We start from the raw sequence: 16,827 nt of genomic DNA on the forward strand, positions 1-16,827 counted from the left end.
TAGCAGTCGTCATATCAGAAGCCTGTAATAATTTTTTTTTAGAGTTTTTATTAGTGATGCTTATATCAGGAACCTTTGCCTTCTTAGCGGTTAAACTGGAATTGTTTTGGCTCTTTACTACCCCAGCCATATCATCAGGTTTATGATCCAAATGCACTCTCGATTCCTCATTTAGTTGTGATAGATCAATGACCCCCTCCTCGCTATGGATTCCCATAGCTTCCTGCGAGGATCGGTCCAAGTTAGATTTTGTAATTTCATTCAGTATTTTTTTTTTTTGTGGCATTAGCTTTAGCCCTTCTTTTTTGAGCTCTCATAGCTAATCTTTTTTCTCTTCTTGTAAGTACAACTATGGATTTCTCTTGGTCGTCGACCACTCTTACATCCTGTGCTTGAGAGCCTTCTCTCTCAGCACAGTCATCAGTAAGATCAATTAAGTCCATCAAAGGAGAGGGACTATCAGGACTCTCATTATTAGGTGGTACCTGAACAAGACAGACTTTAGCCCCCATATGTTTTATGGACCCAAGCAGATCTTTTAATTCATTCAGATCATATTTCATTTTTTGCATTGAAGTAGCCATATTTATGACTCCCACCTCATTCTGGGGCAAGGAGTCCGACTGGCAATATATAGTTTGCATCACTTTCGCGGTGGTAACCTCTGCAAAGGATCTCTTATCTCTACCCGATAAGTCAGGCTCATAATCGAATTGAGTTGTTTTATCCGCCCAGGTTGTCCCCGAGCGAGATTTCCCTGTTAGGGTGGCGACTGCATCACATGTGAATAATAGTCCCTCAATTCGGTTAGTTTTATTCACAAGTTCTTCTATCATACTTCTCAAAAGGCCTATCTCACAGTGTGTCCGTTCATGCCCTTTATCGAGTAGGTCTAAGATTCTTGCTATTACAGGAAAATCAGAAATTAGTGATCGCTCTTCCAATATACCTGATTGCACCACAGGGGACGAGAACTCCTTATCTTTATCATTTAATGTCGATTGGAACGCCTGTAAATCATGGTTCATTCGAGCATCAATGACAGATTTAGGACTATTCTTTTTTGAGGAACTCATTTCGGGGTTTTCTGGAAGGAAGTCTGAAGCCAGATCAGGTTCCCATTGTACCATTGTATTAACAACATCCTGTGATTTCAGATAAGGGAGTATTATCTTGGCTTTTTTTGTTGGTGGGTTGCTAAGCATAAAAACGTCTTCACGACCCATAATTCTGGAATTCACTGGGGTCGAAGGGCCAAGCAAAAGCCGTACCCTTTTCCCAAGTTCAGCTTCAATGGTTGGACCCATCATAGAACAATCAATTACATTGCCCTTTGGTCCTTTCATTGATACATTAGAAGCTACATTATTCATCTGTATCTTACGTTCAGCATCTGGATCATCATATGACTCATCCAAGTGTAAGATGTTATTAAGATCTTTCACGGCAAATTTGAGTGTGGAGTCATATTTAACATGGCTAGTAGAGGAGTTGTGTACCTGTGCCGTTTTGCCAGGTTTTTTGGTATTATTCCCATTTCATTTAGGATCCTCTCTTTGTGCTCAGATGATATGTCTGAGTGATTTTTATCAACTTCATCAACCACCTCATTATGCAAATATGGTGGCAGCATATCGTCATCCATGGTAGAGGACATGCACGCCCCATTTGTATGGCTTATCTCCATGAGGCATTGTGGGTCCTGGAGTTTCTTCAAACTCCTCAGACCCGTTGCCATAATGGAAAAGGGTCTGGACTCTGCTGGTTAATTTTCAATTATTGATGGAATTTATCTATGCCAGGTATCCGGATTTGTATCAGCATACACACGCTCTACCATCAATTGTAAAGACCATTTTGCATTCGTACAAACACTCCCTACAGTCGATTGTGAAACTAGGAAAAAAAAGTACATGCACACAATCTGTGCGTCGTGCTAGTCGTGCAACACCAATACCTCCCTAGAATTTCCGATATACAGTGAGAGCACCCCCTCTCCTCCGCTCCGCCGAACAGCCAAACAGCCACAGCACTTCCCACGCACTTCCGGATGCGTGTGCGAGATGCGCGGGCACCGGAGTAAATGTAGGAAAGGCGAGCTGCAGATGGGCGGGTCAGTGGGCGGAGCTGAGGGGGAAAAAAGAAACAGGGGTTGGCGCGCAATTCAAAAAAGATAAGCACAGTAAATACGTGCACAAGTCCAGCACAAGTCCAGCAAGTCCAGCAGATCTTGCTAAGAGATCAAAACAATATTTACATAGGTGTTTCCACACACCTCACGCTTCCTCTTGCCGACGGCTTCACTACACGGCCCAAAGCAAGGAAGAGAAAACGTTCGAGGGAGGCAGCGTTCCACAGCGGTCCCAGCCAAACAGCCACAGACCTTCCCACGCACTTATGGATGCGCGTGTGAGATGCGCGGGTACCGGAGTAAATGTAGGAAAGGCGAGCTGCAGATGGGCGGGTCAGTGGGTGGAGCTCACGCTTCCTCTTGCCGACGGCTTCACTACACGGCCCAAAGCAAGGAAGAGAAAAAGTTTGAGGGAGGCAGCGTTCCACAGCGGTCCCAGCCAAACAGCCACAGCACTTCCCACGCACTTCTGGATGAAACCATTCCAAGACAGATCCACCAGTTCTGATATCCCAAGGCATTGACATAGAATAGAATGTCAAATGCTGCAGAGAGGTAAAGTAATATAAGAACACTGACTCCACCCTGATCAAGAATCAGAGAGAGATTGTCAATAACAGCCACCAGAACAGCCTCAAGACCCATAAGAAGGTAAAAGCCTGATTGGAAAGTGTCCAAAATGAGCTGAGACTCAAGATAGTCTCTGAATTGGGGCATTCAAATTTAGACAGTTTATTGATGATCTCAACACGTTATATGACCAAATCAAATGTACATAAGAAATTGGACAACCTCCAGTACATTTTCTGAATACTCTCTAAACAATTCAAGAAAATACTTTCACCTTGAATGCATATCAAAACCTTACTGATCGTAATAGTTTGTTGCATTTTGTCCATTTTTACCCACATCACCATATTAAAATGCTTCTGTGCAGCTAACTATAAAGAATTAGGAGACTAGAATCATGAGATTAAGGATTGGTAAAACAAGAGGAAAGAATGATGTCTACATTTCAATATTGAGGATACCCAGATTCCTTACTGTCAGAAACTTGTAATAAGGATCCATGTTTAAAACATTTTTCTTATTTTAGAAAAAGAGAGGTAGTACATGATATAATCTACTTATGACAAAGTAATCAGATACAAATAGTCAACAAACTAAATTGTAATCTTTTGCACCCAGGCCAAAGATAAAAGAAACTATTTTCAAAATGTTCTAGCCTTACTCTTTAACAAAACTGGCACTAACTGCAAAAATGTCATTATACATTTGTGTTCATGAAATAAAATGTGTTTTTTAATGGAAATGTTTTTTATTCACTGTGACTTTGCTACATGTGAAACCAAGGTTGTTATATATGCCGTAACATGCCCCTTTGGGTGTCATTATGGTGGTAAAACATTCAAAATGTGAAAGTATGTTGGAACAAACAGGAATCAAACTTAAATAACAACATTTAAAATCTAAGATTGGGGTGGTAAGAACTTTATTGGGAAAAGGAGCACAATATTGATCAGATGCACTTTCAAATTTTACAAGTAGTCCATGCCTGTGACCATAAATAAAATCTGTACAAATGGCAGATGGAAATAATCTACATTGAATTTTCTGAAACTCTCAGTCCCACATAACTCAATGAGGAACATGACTTATTACATTTTGTCTGAACCCTAAATGTATAATGATACTCAGTACAATGAAAACAGGAGATAAACAAAATGGCCTTTGTATGTATGCACCAACTGATGAATAATAATGATGAGGTATTGTTGGTTTTTATTTACAAAATTCATACATTACATTTTGTTCTTTCAAAATAACAACTGTGATAGTAATGATGGAAACATATAAAGAAAATTACATTTCAAACTAGATTTTTAGTATTTGTTCGATATTTATATTACACAGTTCAATTTGTGAACATTATAAACAGCCATGTTGTAAATGTTTGTACCTTCAAGCTTTTCAGTGAATGTTGATTTAATTACTTATGAGGATTGCGCAGTGTTGCATTATATATGTAATAGAGGGAATAGTATTTATATTTTGTAGAGTTCATGATGAAGGTTATCACAGTGAAAAATGTAGAGCATATTACCATATGAAGATTTGTGAAGTTGATGCAAATAACAAAGAATGCTTAAAGTGTGGATTATTATCAGTTAAAATACATGAAATCAAAAGTCCATTGAAAAAGAAATTACAGAATATCTTGATGAATATTATTATACTGCCTCCAAAGAATAACTCCAAGTTTTTGAAAAATTTGGGAATTTGAATTTACAGGATTTGCCAATCAATACATGTGAGTCGACAACCAGTGTGAATTCTTTCAATGCAACACGTCCTCAATTGTTCAGCAGAAGAGATTACACATTTGCTTTCACGAAGTGTAGTCTTACAATTTAATACATTGATGCGCATGCCACTTATGTTTTGCAGGTCATTTTGGACTCATCCCAGACATGGTTTATTCATCAATCGAAGAAATTGGCAATAAGTTCACTAATTGCAAAGACCGTCAATCATTCAGCTTTGCTTCAAAAGTTGATTTAATGTTTAACAAACATTTGATCAAAGCACTTGAGCCCATCCTTTGGAGAGGACTTTCCAGCGATTGCAAGTATGCAAAGTGTATCACAAGAGAGGAGTATGGGAATGTCTGCATCAAGATTCCATTAACTCTTAAAGGAGAGTTTTATGAATGTGAGGAGGAGCAGAAGGTCTACTCGCTTAGTGAAATACTGCAGTCCACAGTATTACTGAAGCAAAGGCTAACATGCAGCATAGTAAGCAGACATTCTTTCGTACTCACTCCAGTCTATGAAGTGCAAGCTATAATGCAGTGTAAGTATAATTTTGTAGAAGATACTGTACAACTATTAAATACTGTAATGAAAAATAATAGTTACATTCAACTTACCCAATTAAAAAGTCAATCTGTTTACTAGGGCACATTTACCCAAACATTTGGTTTATGAAATCCTATTTTCCTTGTTAAACAGGACAAGGTTGTGACTATTAACTGGCAAATCTATTTGGCCAAACTAAGAAAGACGTAACATCTTGGGAGATTTGCAATTTGTTCAATTAGGGAGTTTAACAAAATGTTTGTTAGGATCTAACATGTAGAAACTGAAACAGTTTCTCAGCAGTATGAAGAACATAGTCTGATAATGGAATGTTTTTAGGAGAGGTTTCGGAGACAAAGGGACAAAGATAAGGTAATTTAATTTTTGATATTTTTAGTTTCATTTTTAGAACCGTAACTAAAAAAACATAAAGAAAATATATGAGAAAGATTGTGAGACAAAGAAAATGAGAAAGTAATAGAAGAGCACTGTCTGGTTTTAATTTGGTAGAGGAAAGGCGACTTTTTTCACCAAATAGTCATGACGGTTGTGCCAGTTGTCTGACACTACACAACGAGAGAGAGAAGTTTTTATAGGAACCCCAATTGTATTTACTTGAAAAGTGAGAACTTTTCATCCAGATAGGCAGGGACGGGTTCTTTGACGGTATGCCAGTCGGGGATATTTTTATATTTGTATTTATTAGTGATCTAGTTCACAATGAACTTTTCACAGAAGACCAAAACAAATACAACAATATTCCAACACTCATATACATTAAAATTAAATAGAAATACATACACATTATACATCAAATTCATTATGATCATTCTATGAAAACTAATCAGTTCATCATTTAACACATTATTATAACCTTTGTTTAAGCCCCTTCAAACCAATACAGAGAAAATAAAAACTCATAACGTCTTACTCATCACTCCCTCGTGCAAACAATTCTTTTAAGAACCACAGCGTAGCAAGCCTCCATCTGTTAGATTTTTGAGTGATGTATTGCCACACCAACCCTCCGATAAAAGATTATGATCTTTAGTCAGCTGATTAAAATATAGGAGACGACGTTGGGTTAAGGCACGGCATTAACAAATGATGAATAGTTTCAATGTTTCCCTCTTCTTTACAATATCTACATATTCTTACACTACGTTCCAAGCCCTCCCTTCCTCCTGTAAATCTCTTTAGTGGGGAAGAGATTAAGGCACAGGCGGAGGAATTGCGTGCACCATTATTGCCCAGGGAATCTTTGCAAGTAATGAGGGAGGACACTATAAGGTCTGGCATCTAACAATATTCCCGAAAATAAGTAAGTCTGGGATATTATTTAGAAAAAGAATTGAACTGAACTTGGGAGGAAAATAGACACCATGAAAAAGGTATGCATGCCAGGGATTTGCGAGGGAACAGAACTCAAAAGCGATATCAGTGAAAGTACTTGAGAGCACTGAAAGCACTAGAGAGTAAGGTGGTTTGGCACAATAATATGATAGGATATGATATGGCATTTATAACGCGCCTATACACAAGTGTTTCAAGGCGTGACGAGGCAAGGGTGGGGGAACAGAGGGAAGAAAAAGACAACAATCTTACTAGGCTAGGTGACATTGAGATTGCGCAGGTGAGGGGGGAAAGGGAAAAGTTCCGGGGGAAGGGAGGAAGGGGCAGTGCAATACGTAGGATAAGCAGTAAAATAAATAAAATAATAAGAACAATAGGTAAAAAGTTCAGCCAGCTTGTGGCAGTTGCAGGGGTAAGTGCAGACATCAAGTGTCAAGAGCTGGTAGGGACTGTTGGGATACAGAAACAGTCCCCAAGTGTAGGTGTTGCCCGGCAGGCAGTGCAGGCATGCAACTGGCGGGAGAGGGGACCTGGGCCCGTAATCAGAGGGTAGCCAGGTGACCAGTGCAGGGATTGAATTGAAAAGTGATTGAATTGAATTTGCAAAAGAAAAAATGATTTTCTACCAAGGTTGGTCAGGGTTGGGTGCACAGACATGACTCAATAGACATCATTGGAAATACTAACTGAATGGAATGTTCACATGGGAGCAACTACCAGCGCAGTGAAGGGTGTCCTAACTCCCTCAAAATATTAACTATGACCTTTTACCCTCCCTTCCCCCTCACCAGGGTTGTGGAGTCAACCAATTTACAAGCTCTGAAAAGGATTCCACTGCCCCAGCTGGGCAGTCCAAACACCACACCCAAAAGTTATGGCAGTTTAAATAAGGCCATGGGCCTGATTTACAAAAGCGTTTTTCAATGAGAATGTCCCATTCAAAAGTGCTTTGTAAATCAGGCCCTATACGTCTCATGGTTTGCAAACCTTTACTGCTAGGGTGAGTGTTGTGACAAAGTAAATGAGCACCTAGCCCAATTACATGTTCAGAGGTGTTTCAGATTCAATCAGAAAAATATTCTTTGATTATATGCAAAGCAGCCAGGTGCTATATGTTGCCCTCCCCTTTCTCATGGATGATTCATGTACAGAATTTGGGTGATTTAGTCAATGGGGCACATTTTAAAATATGTGTAAAAATGAGGAGTAAAAGGTTTCCACCAGCCTTACACTTGTTAAACTGCACTGGAGAAGTTAACAAATCGTTTGCAGGTGGAGTAGGAGACAGAAGGGTAAACACATTTCTTCTTCCTCATTCCTGCTGTTCCTCAAACAGCTATTTACTATAAGCAGAGTGTAGGCAAACAAAAACATCTGACATCATTTGGGGCATGAGGCCTCCCCCTCTTTTAGACAATATCTGTCACTCTTAAGGCCACTTTCCTGTTGTTAGAGCACCATCCACAATTTTGCATCTGCTGGATTTGTTCCTGTGTTCCTCTAGAGAACCAACTGTAAATTGTACGGCCCTTTACCCATTTTCTCTCCAAAATACTGCTGTAATATGCACCATTTTAGGTCATAATTTAAACATTTTCTCTTGGGGCAACCACCCCAAACCGCCCTACATTACTTAGGGCTCCAGAGCTATGCTCACTTGCTCACACTTGTGAAAGATGTTAATTTCAATACATTCAAAATATTCACCTGCTGCCAGAAACATTTAATCGTTTTCAATGCCAGTGCCCCTTCAGGAGCTGCCCACCCTCCCCCGGCATCAAAATCTGCCTCTGCCACTGGTACACACATAACAATGTTACTAGCTGCACACAGTGGTGACTAGTATGTTTGGTATCAGGTATTAATATCGCCACATATATGGTCGCCGTAAATAATATCGCCGGGAAAATGTTGTGGCAATATTATTTGGGTGACCATATATGTGGCGATAGGGGCAAAAAAAAAATTTTACAAAAAAATGTACACATGGGGGTTCCGGGGGTGTCCCCCGCATGTTCCATGCAATAATGTCGCCACAAAAAACGACAATTTTTCGGCGATATTTTTGCATGGCGATATTTTTGTGGCGACATTATTACATGGAACCGTATGTTTGGGTGCCACGGCCAGACTCTGCCCCCCCACCTTGTTTATGTGCTAGGTGAAAGATGTAAGGTTTGTGGAAAACGAATTACTTCCTTCTTTCATGTTGTACAGTGCACCACACACCATGTTGCAGCATGTTCATCATGTGCATTATGCATGTATGATAGCTCAGGTCTACCTGGGAGGCCTACCTGGGAGTCTGTGTCACAGAATATGCTTCTTCAAAAAGCTTGGGGGTATCAGCATGGCTCACAAGGTGCGCCTAATTATGTGTTATGCCACTGACACACACATCATTTAACCTTCATTGGAGTTCTGTACTGGCCTGGTGATAATACTGTCATGATGATGAGATTGTCGAGATCCGCTTGTCTTCCTTTCAACGTTCTCCTGTCCACATTTGACTTGGGAGTGACTTTTATTTCTTGTGCCTCGACAGTTGGCTTTTATTTCTTGGGCCCGCTGACTGTTACTTTACAAACTCAACATACAGCAATCTGCGCAGGGGCCTACCGTGTTACAGGACTTGTCCATGTTAAATTCATAGAAATGTTTCTGAGCTGATCCATCACATAAACCTCTCCTCGAGTTGAAAGAAACATGTCCTAAACTCAAACCCTACAAAGCACTACTTGAGCTGAGTTTTCCTACCACTCGGTAAGTGTTTAAGGAAACAATGTTTGGGGGCTTCTCTTTAGACCATCTTCTACTTTTGTTTGTTTTGTTTGTTTTGTTTGTTTTATTATTTATATTGCGCACCAGACCCAGAGGTATTCGGGCGCTAACGCATAAAGAAGGTTGTTAAGCTTAAGTTACGTAGTGGACAGGAATAAGTATAGCTAAGGTTACAATGCTGTATGCATGAAACAGGCAAGGCAAATAGGTATATACAGTAAGTAATAGGAATAAGTGTGAGGCACATAAATATAATAAAAGCAGTGAGGTCTCGTGTATACAATAGATACTAGGAGGGATGCAGGTGAGGTAGGGTCAGACGTCATGTTCCTTTAGCCAGTGAATGAGACTAGATCTGAATTGTAGGTAGGGTAGATCTTCCCTTAAGGCGGGGGGGAGGGGATTCCAATATTGTGCTGCTTTAACAGGGAAGCTACTCCTACCGGATTTAGTGAGCTTAAATCTAGGTACTAATAGGAGGTTAGAGTTAGCTTTTCTTAGGGGGCGAGAAGCTGTTTGTCTCTAGTGAATCTGGCTGTGAGGTATTGTGGGGCTGCGTGGTTAAGGCATTTATGTGTCAAAGATGCAGTTTTAAGGAGGATTTTATCTTTTGTGGAAAGCCAATTAACAGATCTCCTAAGGCCAGATATATGGGCATTTTTAGGAAGACTTAAGGCAGCTCTCGGGGGATTGTTTTGAAGAGTCTGAATTTTGGCTGTAATGTATTTGTTGCTGCCTATATTTAAGGCATTACAATAATCCAATTTGGATAAGATTAGGGCTCTCGCTAAAGTGATGCAGTTATTGGGTGAGAGGAAGGGCTTGGCTGCCCTGATTAGCTTGCAAGTATAGGATGTGACTGAGGCCATAGCATTTATTTGTTTACCAAAGGTGAGCGTGGAGTTTATATAGAAGCCAAGAGTTTTAACTACCTTGGCCACAGTAATGTTATTGTTGTCAATTATGAGGGAGGCGTAGTTAGGACCTAGTTTTTTTAATGTTGCAATACAATTTTCTTTGTTTTCACGTCACATGTATTTCTCCCATAGTCTCCCTGCCTCGAAGGCTCATTAAACTGATCACAGCCCCAGTCAAGGCAGAACTCATAACGCCACACACACCTATGTACTAATTGTATCAGTCTATAATGTTTAACATTCTCAGCAATTAAATTAAAAATAATGTTTTAGTGCTTCCTGATGTTGTTAACCTGCCTTTAAGCCACGTAATAATAAGTGCTATTGTTAGCCATTGTAAAGGTACTCAATCTATATACTTCAGACTGGCAAAGGGCTAAGTTGGCCATGCTGGGCGTCAAACCTGTGCCCTCTAGGCTAAATACAAATGTCTGAAGCGAGAGTTTAACTCACCAAGCTATTTCATAGGCTTAATCCAGAAACCATCCTTTCTGCACATGACTGGTTCTTTTTCCTCTGATTGAATCTTCAAATGCCCATCTTTTTTTTCTGCAGATGGAAAATTCTCCATCCCTGCATGAACCCATCCTTTCTAGGGTCAACAGTGTCCTCATCCATGTGAATTCATATAACCCAGCTTTGCTACAGACAACCTGTTTTATATCACTGGGTGCCTCCCCAGAACCTGTCATTACCACGGTTAACATTTTGTCTGTCCTTGGCTGAAGATACAGAACAGGTTGTTGTCTCGTAACATATTTTATATCTCTGGGAGAGTGATTCCCATTAAGCCATTATTGATCCATATTATTTTATTTCTTAATTACACTGTAATTGGGGGTAACCCCGAGGACATCTGAAAGATATACGCCTTGAGGTTGGCATACGCTACCCATGGTTAGGCTAGAGGTACTTTGCAGAGGCACTTGGTCTGTCTCTTCCAATGGTTGGTTGCATAGGGTGTCTTGAGAACAACAAGTTTACAGTCAATGTCCAGTTCATTCCTCACAGGTTCTTGCTTGCTGTCTAATTCTCAGAGTCCATCTTTCCTGCAGGCAACCAATTTCTCTATCTATGATGAATCCCTAAAACACATCCTGTCCTCAAGTAACTTGTAAACTATCCAGGGCCACTACCCAAAACTGTTCCTTCTTATAGGCGGCTGCCTTGCATCTCTTTGCTAATCAGCAGAATCCATTCTTCCAACATAGCAAAAACCTCTGCTTGTATAGTGTTTACTGTAGCAGTTCCACATTTTAATGACAGGATCTCTGTTCTCATGCTGATTCCCTATTGCCCATTCTTTTTTAAAGTTAGTAAGTTCTTTGTCTGGCTGGGAATCCCTCAATTCCAGTCTTTCTACAATTGACAGGCTTAATGTACACACAGGAATTCCCAGAATCCCTACTTTCTACAAGCGAATGGTTGTTTTGTCCCAGAGCAAATTCCTAGAATCCAACATTCCTACAGGGATCAGATCATGTATCCCTCTATGGATCAGTAGAGCCAACATATATCAGCTAATAGGCCATGCTTTGTTCCTGGGACATGAAAATTCCCCTAAAGGAATTATGTTACCCATCCATCCTCTGAGTGTAACAATGTCCAGAATCTAACAGGTGAAATGTAGCACTTTGTCCCTGGGACAATGGCCAGAATCGATACTTTATAGAGAGGAAATGTAGTGTTTTGTCCCAGTGACAGTGGGCAGAATCTCTATGGGTAAAAGGCAGTTTTTCAAGAGCACATTCCGAGATATGAGTGACGAATCTCTCGCCATAGGCAAACTCCTATAGTCAAACAATCTTTTGGAAGACAGCCTATGAGGTTTGGTGATGAACCCCCAGGTATGCCAGAGGGACACTGGAAGTTCGCGGACTTGGAGGGCCTAACACCCTCCCCCAGGATACACTGAGGACTCAGTCAATGGCAAGTTCAAACTGTGGTTTATTACAGACAAAACCAACAGGGATCAGCACAGGAAAATAAAATATTCATGCACATCTCGCTCTTCCTCGACTCGCAGGCTGGTTTTACTCCCAGATGGCGTCAGCACTTCGTCAAAACTTGGGCCCCTCTCCAGAAAACCTATTGGGCAAAATGATTGGCTATTGAGTATTCTATTACCTATATAGGACATTATAGATGTTATTCTACTGGCCCTTGCATGTCAGGTGGCTGGCCTGATCCATCCCCAATTAACTAACTATAAATAATATTTTTGCAGTGTGGTGGATTTACGATTGGTTCTTGTCCATTGCTACCCACCCCTAGGGTACTAAACTATGAATGGCTGTATTGCTCGCCAAGAGTGCACAGACAGTTATTTATCACCAGTACATTTGCAGAGCAGAGCAAATACTTTGAACGCAGGTAGATGGAACAATAACTCACACCCACACACGCAGTTATAAAATAATCATAAAATAATGAGCACTTATACGGCTATTTATTCATAGTTAAACATACATAAGGCAATAAGCGATAACACAGAAACAAATCACAGAAAAGATAGTAAAGTTAGCAAGAATACATCACCATGGGCGTAACTGAATCCCTCATCTCGCCAGAAGTGGCTGGAAGACCCCGATAACAGCCAGGCCGAGAGCACAATAGCCCACAGGTATGTCGGAGCAAGGCGTCCCCCCTCCGACTGAGGTCTTTGTGCTTTTTCCGCCTGACCTTTCCAGAGCTCTGCATATATGCCCTCCTCAAAAGGGGTGGCAATTTCTCGAACCTTCTGGCATTAGCGCTTGCACATTGATGAGTGACCATTGGCTGCCGGCCAGGCCAACCGACAGTAACCCCAAGGAGCAAAGCGCTTCCCTCTCCTAAAGCACCACGGAAAACAATTCCATAATTCATCCTGAGACCTTGGCGCAAGCATAGCTAGCCATAACAAACCTTTTTTGTCTGGTACCAACCAGCACCTGTGGATTCTCGCTTTCCCAGCGCCGTGTCCTTGGCTGAGGCCTGCATACCAGGCTCAGCAATGAATAACGTTAAAAACATGTTTTTAGCAAAGCAAGTGCAGCTTTCACTGAGGCATGGAATAAATATCCATTATGGCTCTGAGTGCCCCCGAATGCACTGCGCACAAGTGCCATGTTTTAGCTCAAGCATCACAATCAACCCATGGATATTTACTTTCCATAGTAGGGGAGCCGGTCTTTGAAACCGACGAAACATCAGAACTAAGTTGGGAATACATTGAATACAACAACAACCAGCTATTATGATAGCTAATATAATACAAATGCAAGCAAAGGCATAACACAGTGTACCCCCAATATCAGGAATACATGAAAATAACCAATCCCACCAATTCCCAGTATGATCTTGAGACACTTGGGAAATGAGGTACCTGAAACCTCTAATATGACTTTCAATGGATCGTGAATGGTCACTTAGATTAAAGCAACACATACCTTCAACCGCGTTACAACCCAAATTATGTTTCAGCAAGAGATAATCAACAGAAGCCCTGTTTTGCAAGGTTGCTTTTCTAATAACTTTGCTATCAAGGAGCAACTCTTCTAAAGCTTGAGAAGTGTGATTAAGTCCTTTTACTACTAAACATGATAGTTTAATTAAAGATTTGTAACTCCCAGCAGCTAAACCCCAAACTCTGACTAATGAAAGGGCTAATGCTAGAACCTCAGCCTCTGATAACAAATGCACATGTGAATCACAATCTGGGGATAGATCCACAGATTCAAAAGTTGACCTTTTGCTTCGAGACATTGCTGGGTGTAAAGGGAATATCATTAGCTCTAATCGAGTTAAGGCACATGGACCTCCGGAAATGTTAGCTGTAATGGAAGTGTATGTGATGTTGCCACATGAGAAGAGCCATCCTGCTGGAAGTTTCACATGATTTAGATGACTGGCAGCTATCACTGTATGATTGCAAGACATAGTATTTTTCACACTGGTACATATGCTTGGAACTCGTGAACACAACCTTTTCTCAAATACAGTTTGATTTTCCTGTTTGGTTAAATTCAGCTGTTGGCATTTGCCAATTTCACTCGGTAAAATAACACACATCGCCTTGAGTTATATTGTAGGTTATGATTTGTGTCAAGTTTCTCCACCTGCGATCGGTTTCTTGGCAAAATCTGCAGTACTCATAGACTGAAAAGGTTTGTCTGATATCGGAATCTTGAACCAAAGAATCATTGTGCATGACACCGAAAATGTGCTTTAGAACCGGAACTGGTGTCGGAACCGCTACTAAACAAGTAGTCAGCAAAGCTTCTGCATGATGCACATCAGTAAGGCAAAAGTGCGTAATGTTGAGTACCTGTTGTGCCAAATATGTCCACATATTCTCTGTTTGGGTAATCATCGGGGGAATATTTTCGTCGTCTTAAAGACATCTGTTGCATAGCTGGCATCAGCGTTGTTTGCGTTTGCACCTGACGTGTTTGCTGCACTCCACAAATCCATTGGTCTGGCTGGCTTTTCGGCATCGGCATAGGGCTGCTTTTGAACATCATTGCTCGTCATCATCAGTGTCCCATGGATCGCTGACATTTCTCACGGGTAGCAGCATGCCATTTGACTCTCCCAAACTGGGTCCATTTAGTCCCACAATTACTCCAGCCAGACACAGGATCTACAAGGCAAACTCAGAAAGAGATATCAGTGTTGAGAATCACTCTCTTAGGTAACATTTGTCTGTGGGCACATACTGCCTCATCTGCGGGTAGCGGTGGGCCACTTGGTCTTTCGACCCACACCTTTGCACCCAGTACCACACTGTCTGACGAGCCAAAACCACGATCCCCACGAGTAGTTAACACTGTGGGAGGCTCCCCCTTTTTGATCATGGACAACTTAACAGGAACAATAATCAATTGGGCCACTCGATCACCCTTATGAATTGGTAACACTGGGTCTCCACTATTCATTAAGATAACTTTGATCTCGCCTTGGTAATCGGCGTCAATGACCCCTCCCAGTACTTGAACTCCCTTCAATGCTAAGCCAGATCTAGGGGCAATCCATCCCATATGCTGTGGAGGGATTTGTACCCCAATCCCTGTATCAATCACAACAATCCCTCTCGGGTCTAATCTAATTTCTTCATGAGAATGCAAGTCTACCCCTGCTGACTATGGAGTCGCCCGATAGGGAGCTAAAGAACCCGGAGTAATTTCCCAGGACAATAGGGCCTCTCTAACTGAGTTGGGTTGAATCTCTAAAGCAGGAGTCATTAGTCGCAACAATGGAGTTTCATGATTATTCACAGGCCTATTGTTTAGCACTTACACTGCATCAAACACACAATCACGCCAGCCTGCTAAACTGCCATCTCCAGATTTGCGCAGCTGTTCTTTCAACAAACCATTGATCTTTTCAATTAATCCTGACGCTTCGGGGTGATAGGGCACGTGGTAGAGCCACTCAATACTCTTTTCCTGACAGTATTCTTGAATTAATTTGCCTTTGAAGTGTGACCCATTGTCACTTTGAATTTGCGAAGGCACTCCGTAATGCAACGTGATCTGATCCAACAACTTAATGGTGTTCAGTTGTGTGGCATGTTTGCACGGCAAAAACATCATATATCCAGAATATGTATCCACAATGGTGCATGCATACTGACATCCTTTGCTGATTGGCAGAGGACCGATGTAATCAATCTGCCAAATTTGACCTGGTAATTTTCCTCTCCGCAACGTGCCCTGGACAATCTGAGGGATAGGCCTATGCTGTTGGTGTTGGCACACTGGACATTGCAAAATTTCATTTCTGGTGAGCCCACTTGGCCAAACCCTCCAAATTGTCGTCATGAGCCTCCGCATCCACAGATGAAATCTTGGTGTGTCCATCTGCAACAGAATTAAACCAACGTTCTAATGAATCTGTACACAATGTGCATGCACATGATACGCAGTGACTTCACTTTGTGATAACATTTCTACAATATCTTGCCACAGTTCTTTTCCCCACAACTCTTTTGAATGAATTTTCCACCCATTCTTTTGCCAGGTTGGCAGCCACACCGCCAACCCATTCTCCACTGACCATGAATCCGTGTACAAATGACATTGACCAGTGGTCTCTTGTTTCAAAGCTTGGTAAACTGCATAAAGTTCTGCAAACTGACTGCTCTTCCCTTTCCCTGACATTGTCAAAATCTTTTAAGTCTTGGGATTGTATGACACCGCTTTCCAGTATCGCTCGGTTCCCACATATCGGGCCGAGCCATCTGTAAACCAGGCATGCTCTGTCTGCTCTACGTCAGATCGCCATAAGGTACTCCCCATTTCACGGGAGACTCGCGTTTCTCAGACACTTACGGTGGTATCTAATCTGAGGGTGGTATGTTGACTACTTGCTCATGTAATTTTGCAACCCTACCTTTCCCTGATTTATCTCTGTCTTGAATGTACCATTTCCATTCAATTATGCTGGCTTCTTGAGCGTGTCCTATTCTGTGTGTTTTAGGAGAGCTCAGCACCCATTGCATAATCGGGATTTCAGGCCTCATCAACACATCATGCCCCACTGTCATTTGCTCAGTATCAACCAGGGCCCAATAACATGCCAGCAACTGCTTCTCAAACGGAGTGTATGAGTTACCAGCATCAGGCAACTTACAACTCCAGAACCCCAATGGCACACGTTCCCTGTCCTGTTTCTGCCACACACTCCAGTTAGCGTAATTGTCTTGTACAGACACATTCAACTGCACTTCGCCTTCCTTCAATGGCCATAAATCAAGCACCTGCTGCACAGTGTCTTTTGCCAAATCAAATGCTTTTTGCTGCTCTTC

General features: G+C 41.4%; 1 protein-coding gene across 3 annotated transcripts in view; it reads left to right on the plus strand.

The window, feature by feature from the left end:
- THEMIS2 (thymocyte selection associated family member 2) overlaps positions 1-16,827 on the plus strand; it is a 465,016-nt gene that overhangs the window by 214,872 nt on the left and 233,317 nt on the right. For all 3 annotated transcript variants that reach the window (XR_011279631.1, XM_069623060.1, XM_069623061.1), the window contains exon 3: positions 4,580-4,984. Coding sequence is in view for 2 of the 3 variants with exons in the window: in XM_069623060.1 (XP_069479161.1) it covers positions 4,580-4,984 (405 nt within the window). In the remaining variant the exon portion in view is untranslated. The remainder of the gene's footprint in view (positions 1-4,579; positions 4,985-16,827) is intronic.

Source organism: Ambystoma mexicanum, chromosome 11 (genome assembly GCF_040938575.1).
Source record: "Ambystoma mexicanum isolate Mex_15411 chromosome 11, UKY_AmexF1_1, whole genome shotgun sequence".
Lineage (NCBI taxonomy): Eukaryota > Metazoa > Chordata > Amphibia > Caudata > Ambystomatidae > Ambystoma > Ambystoma mexicanum.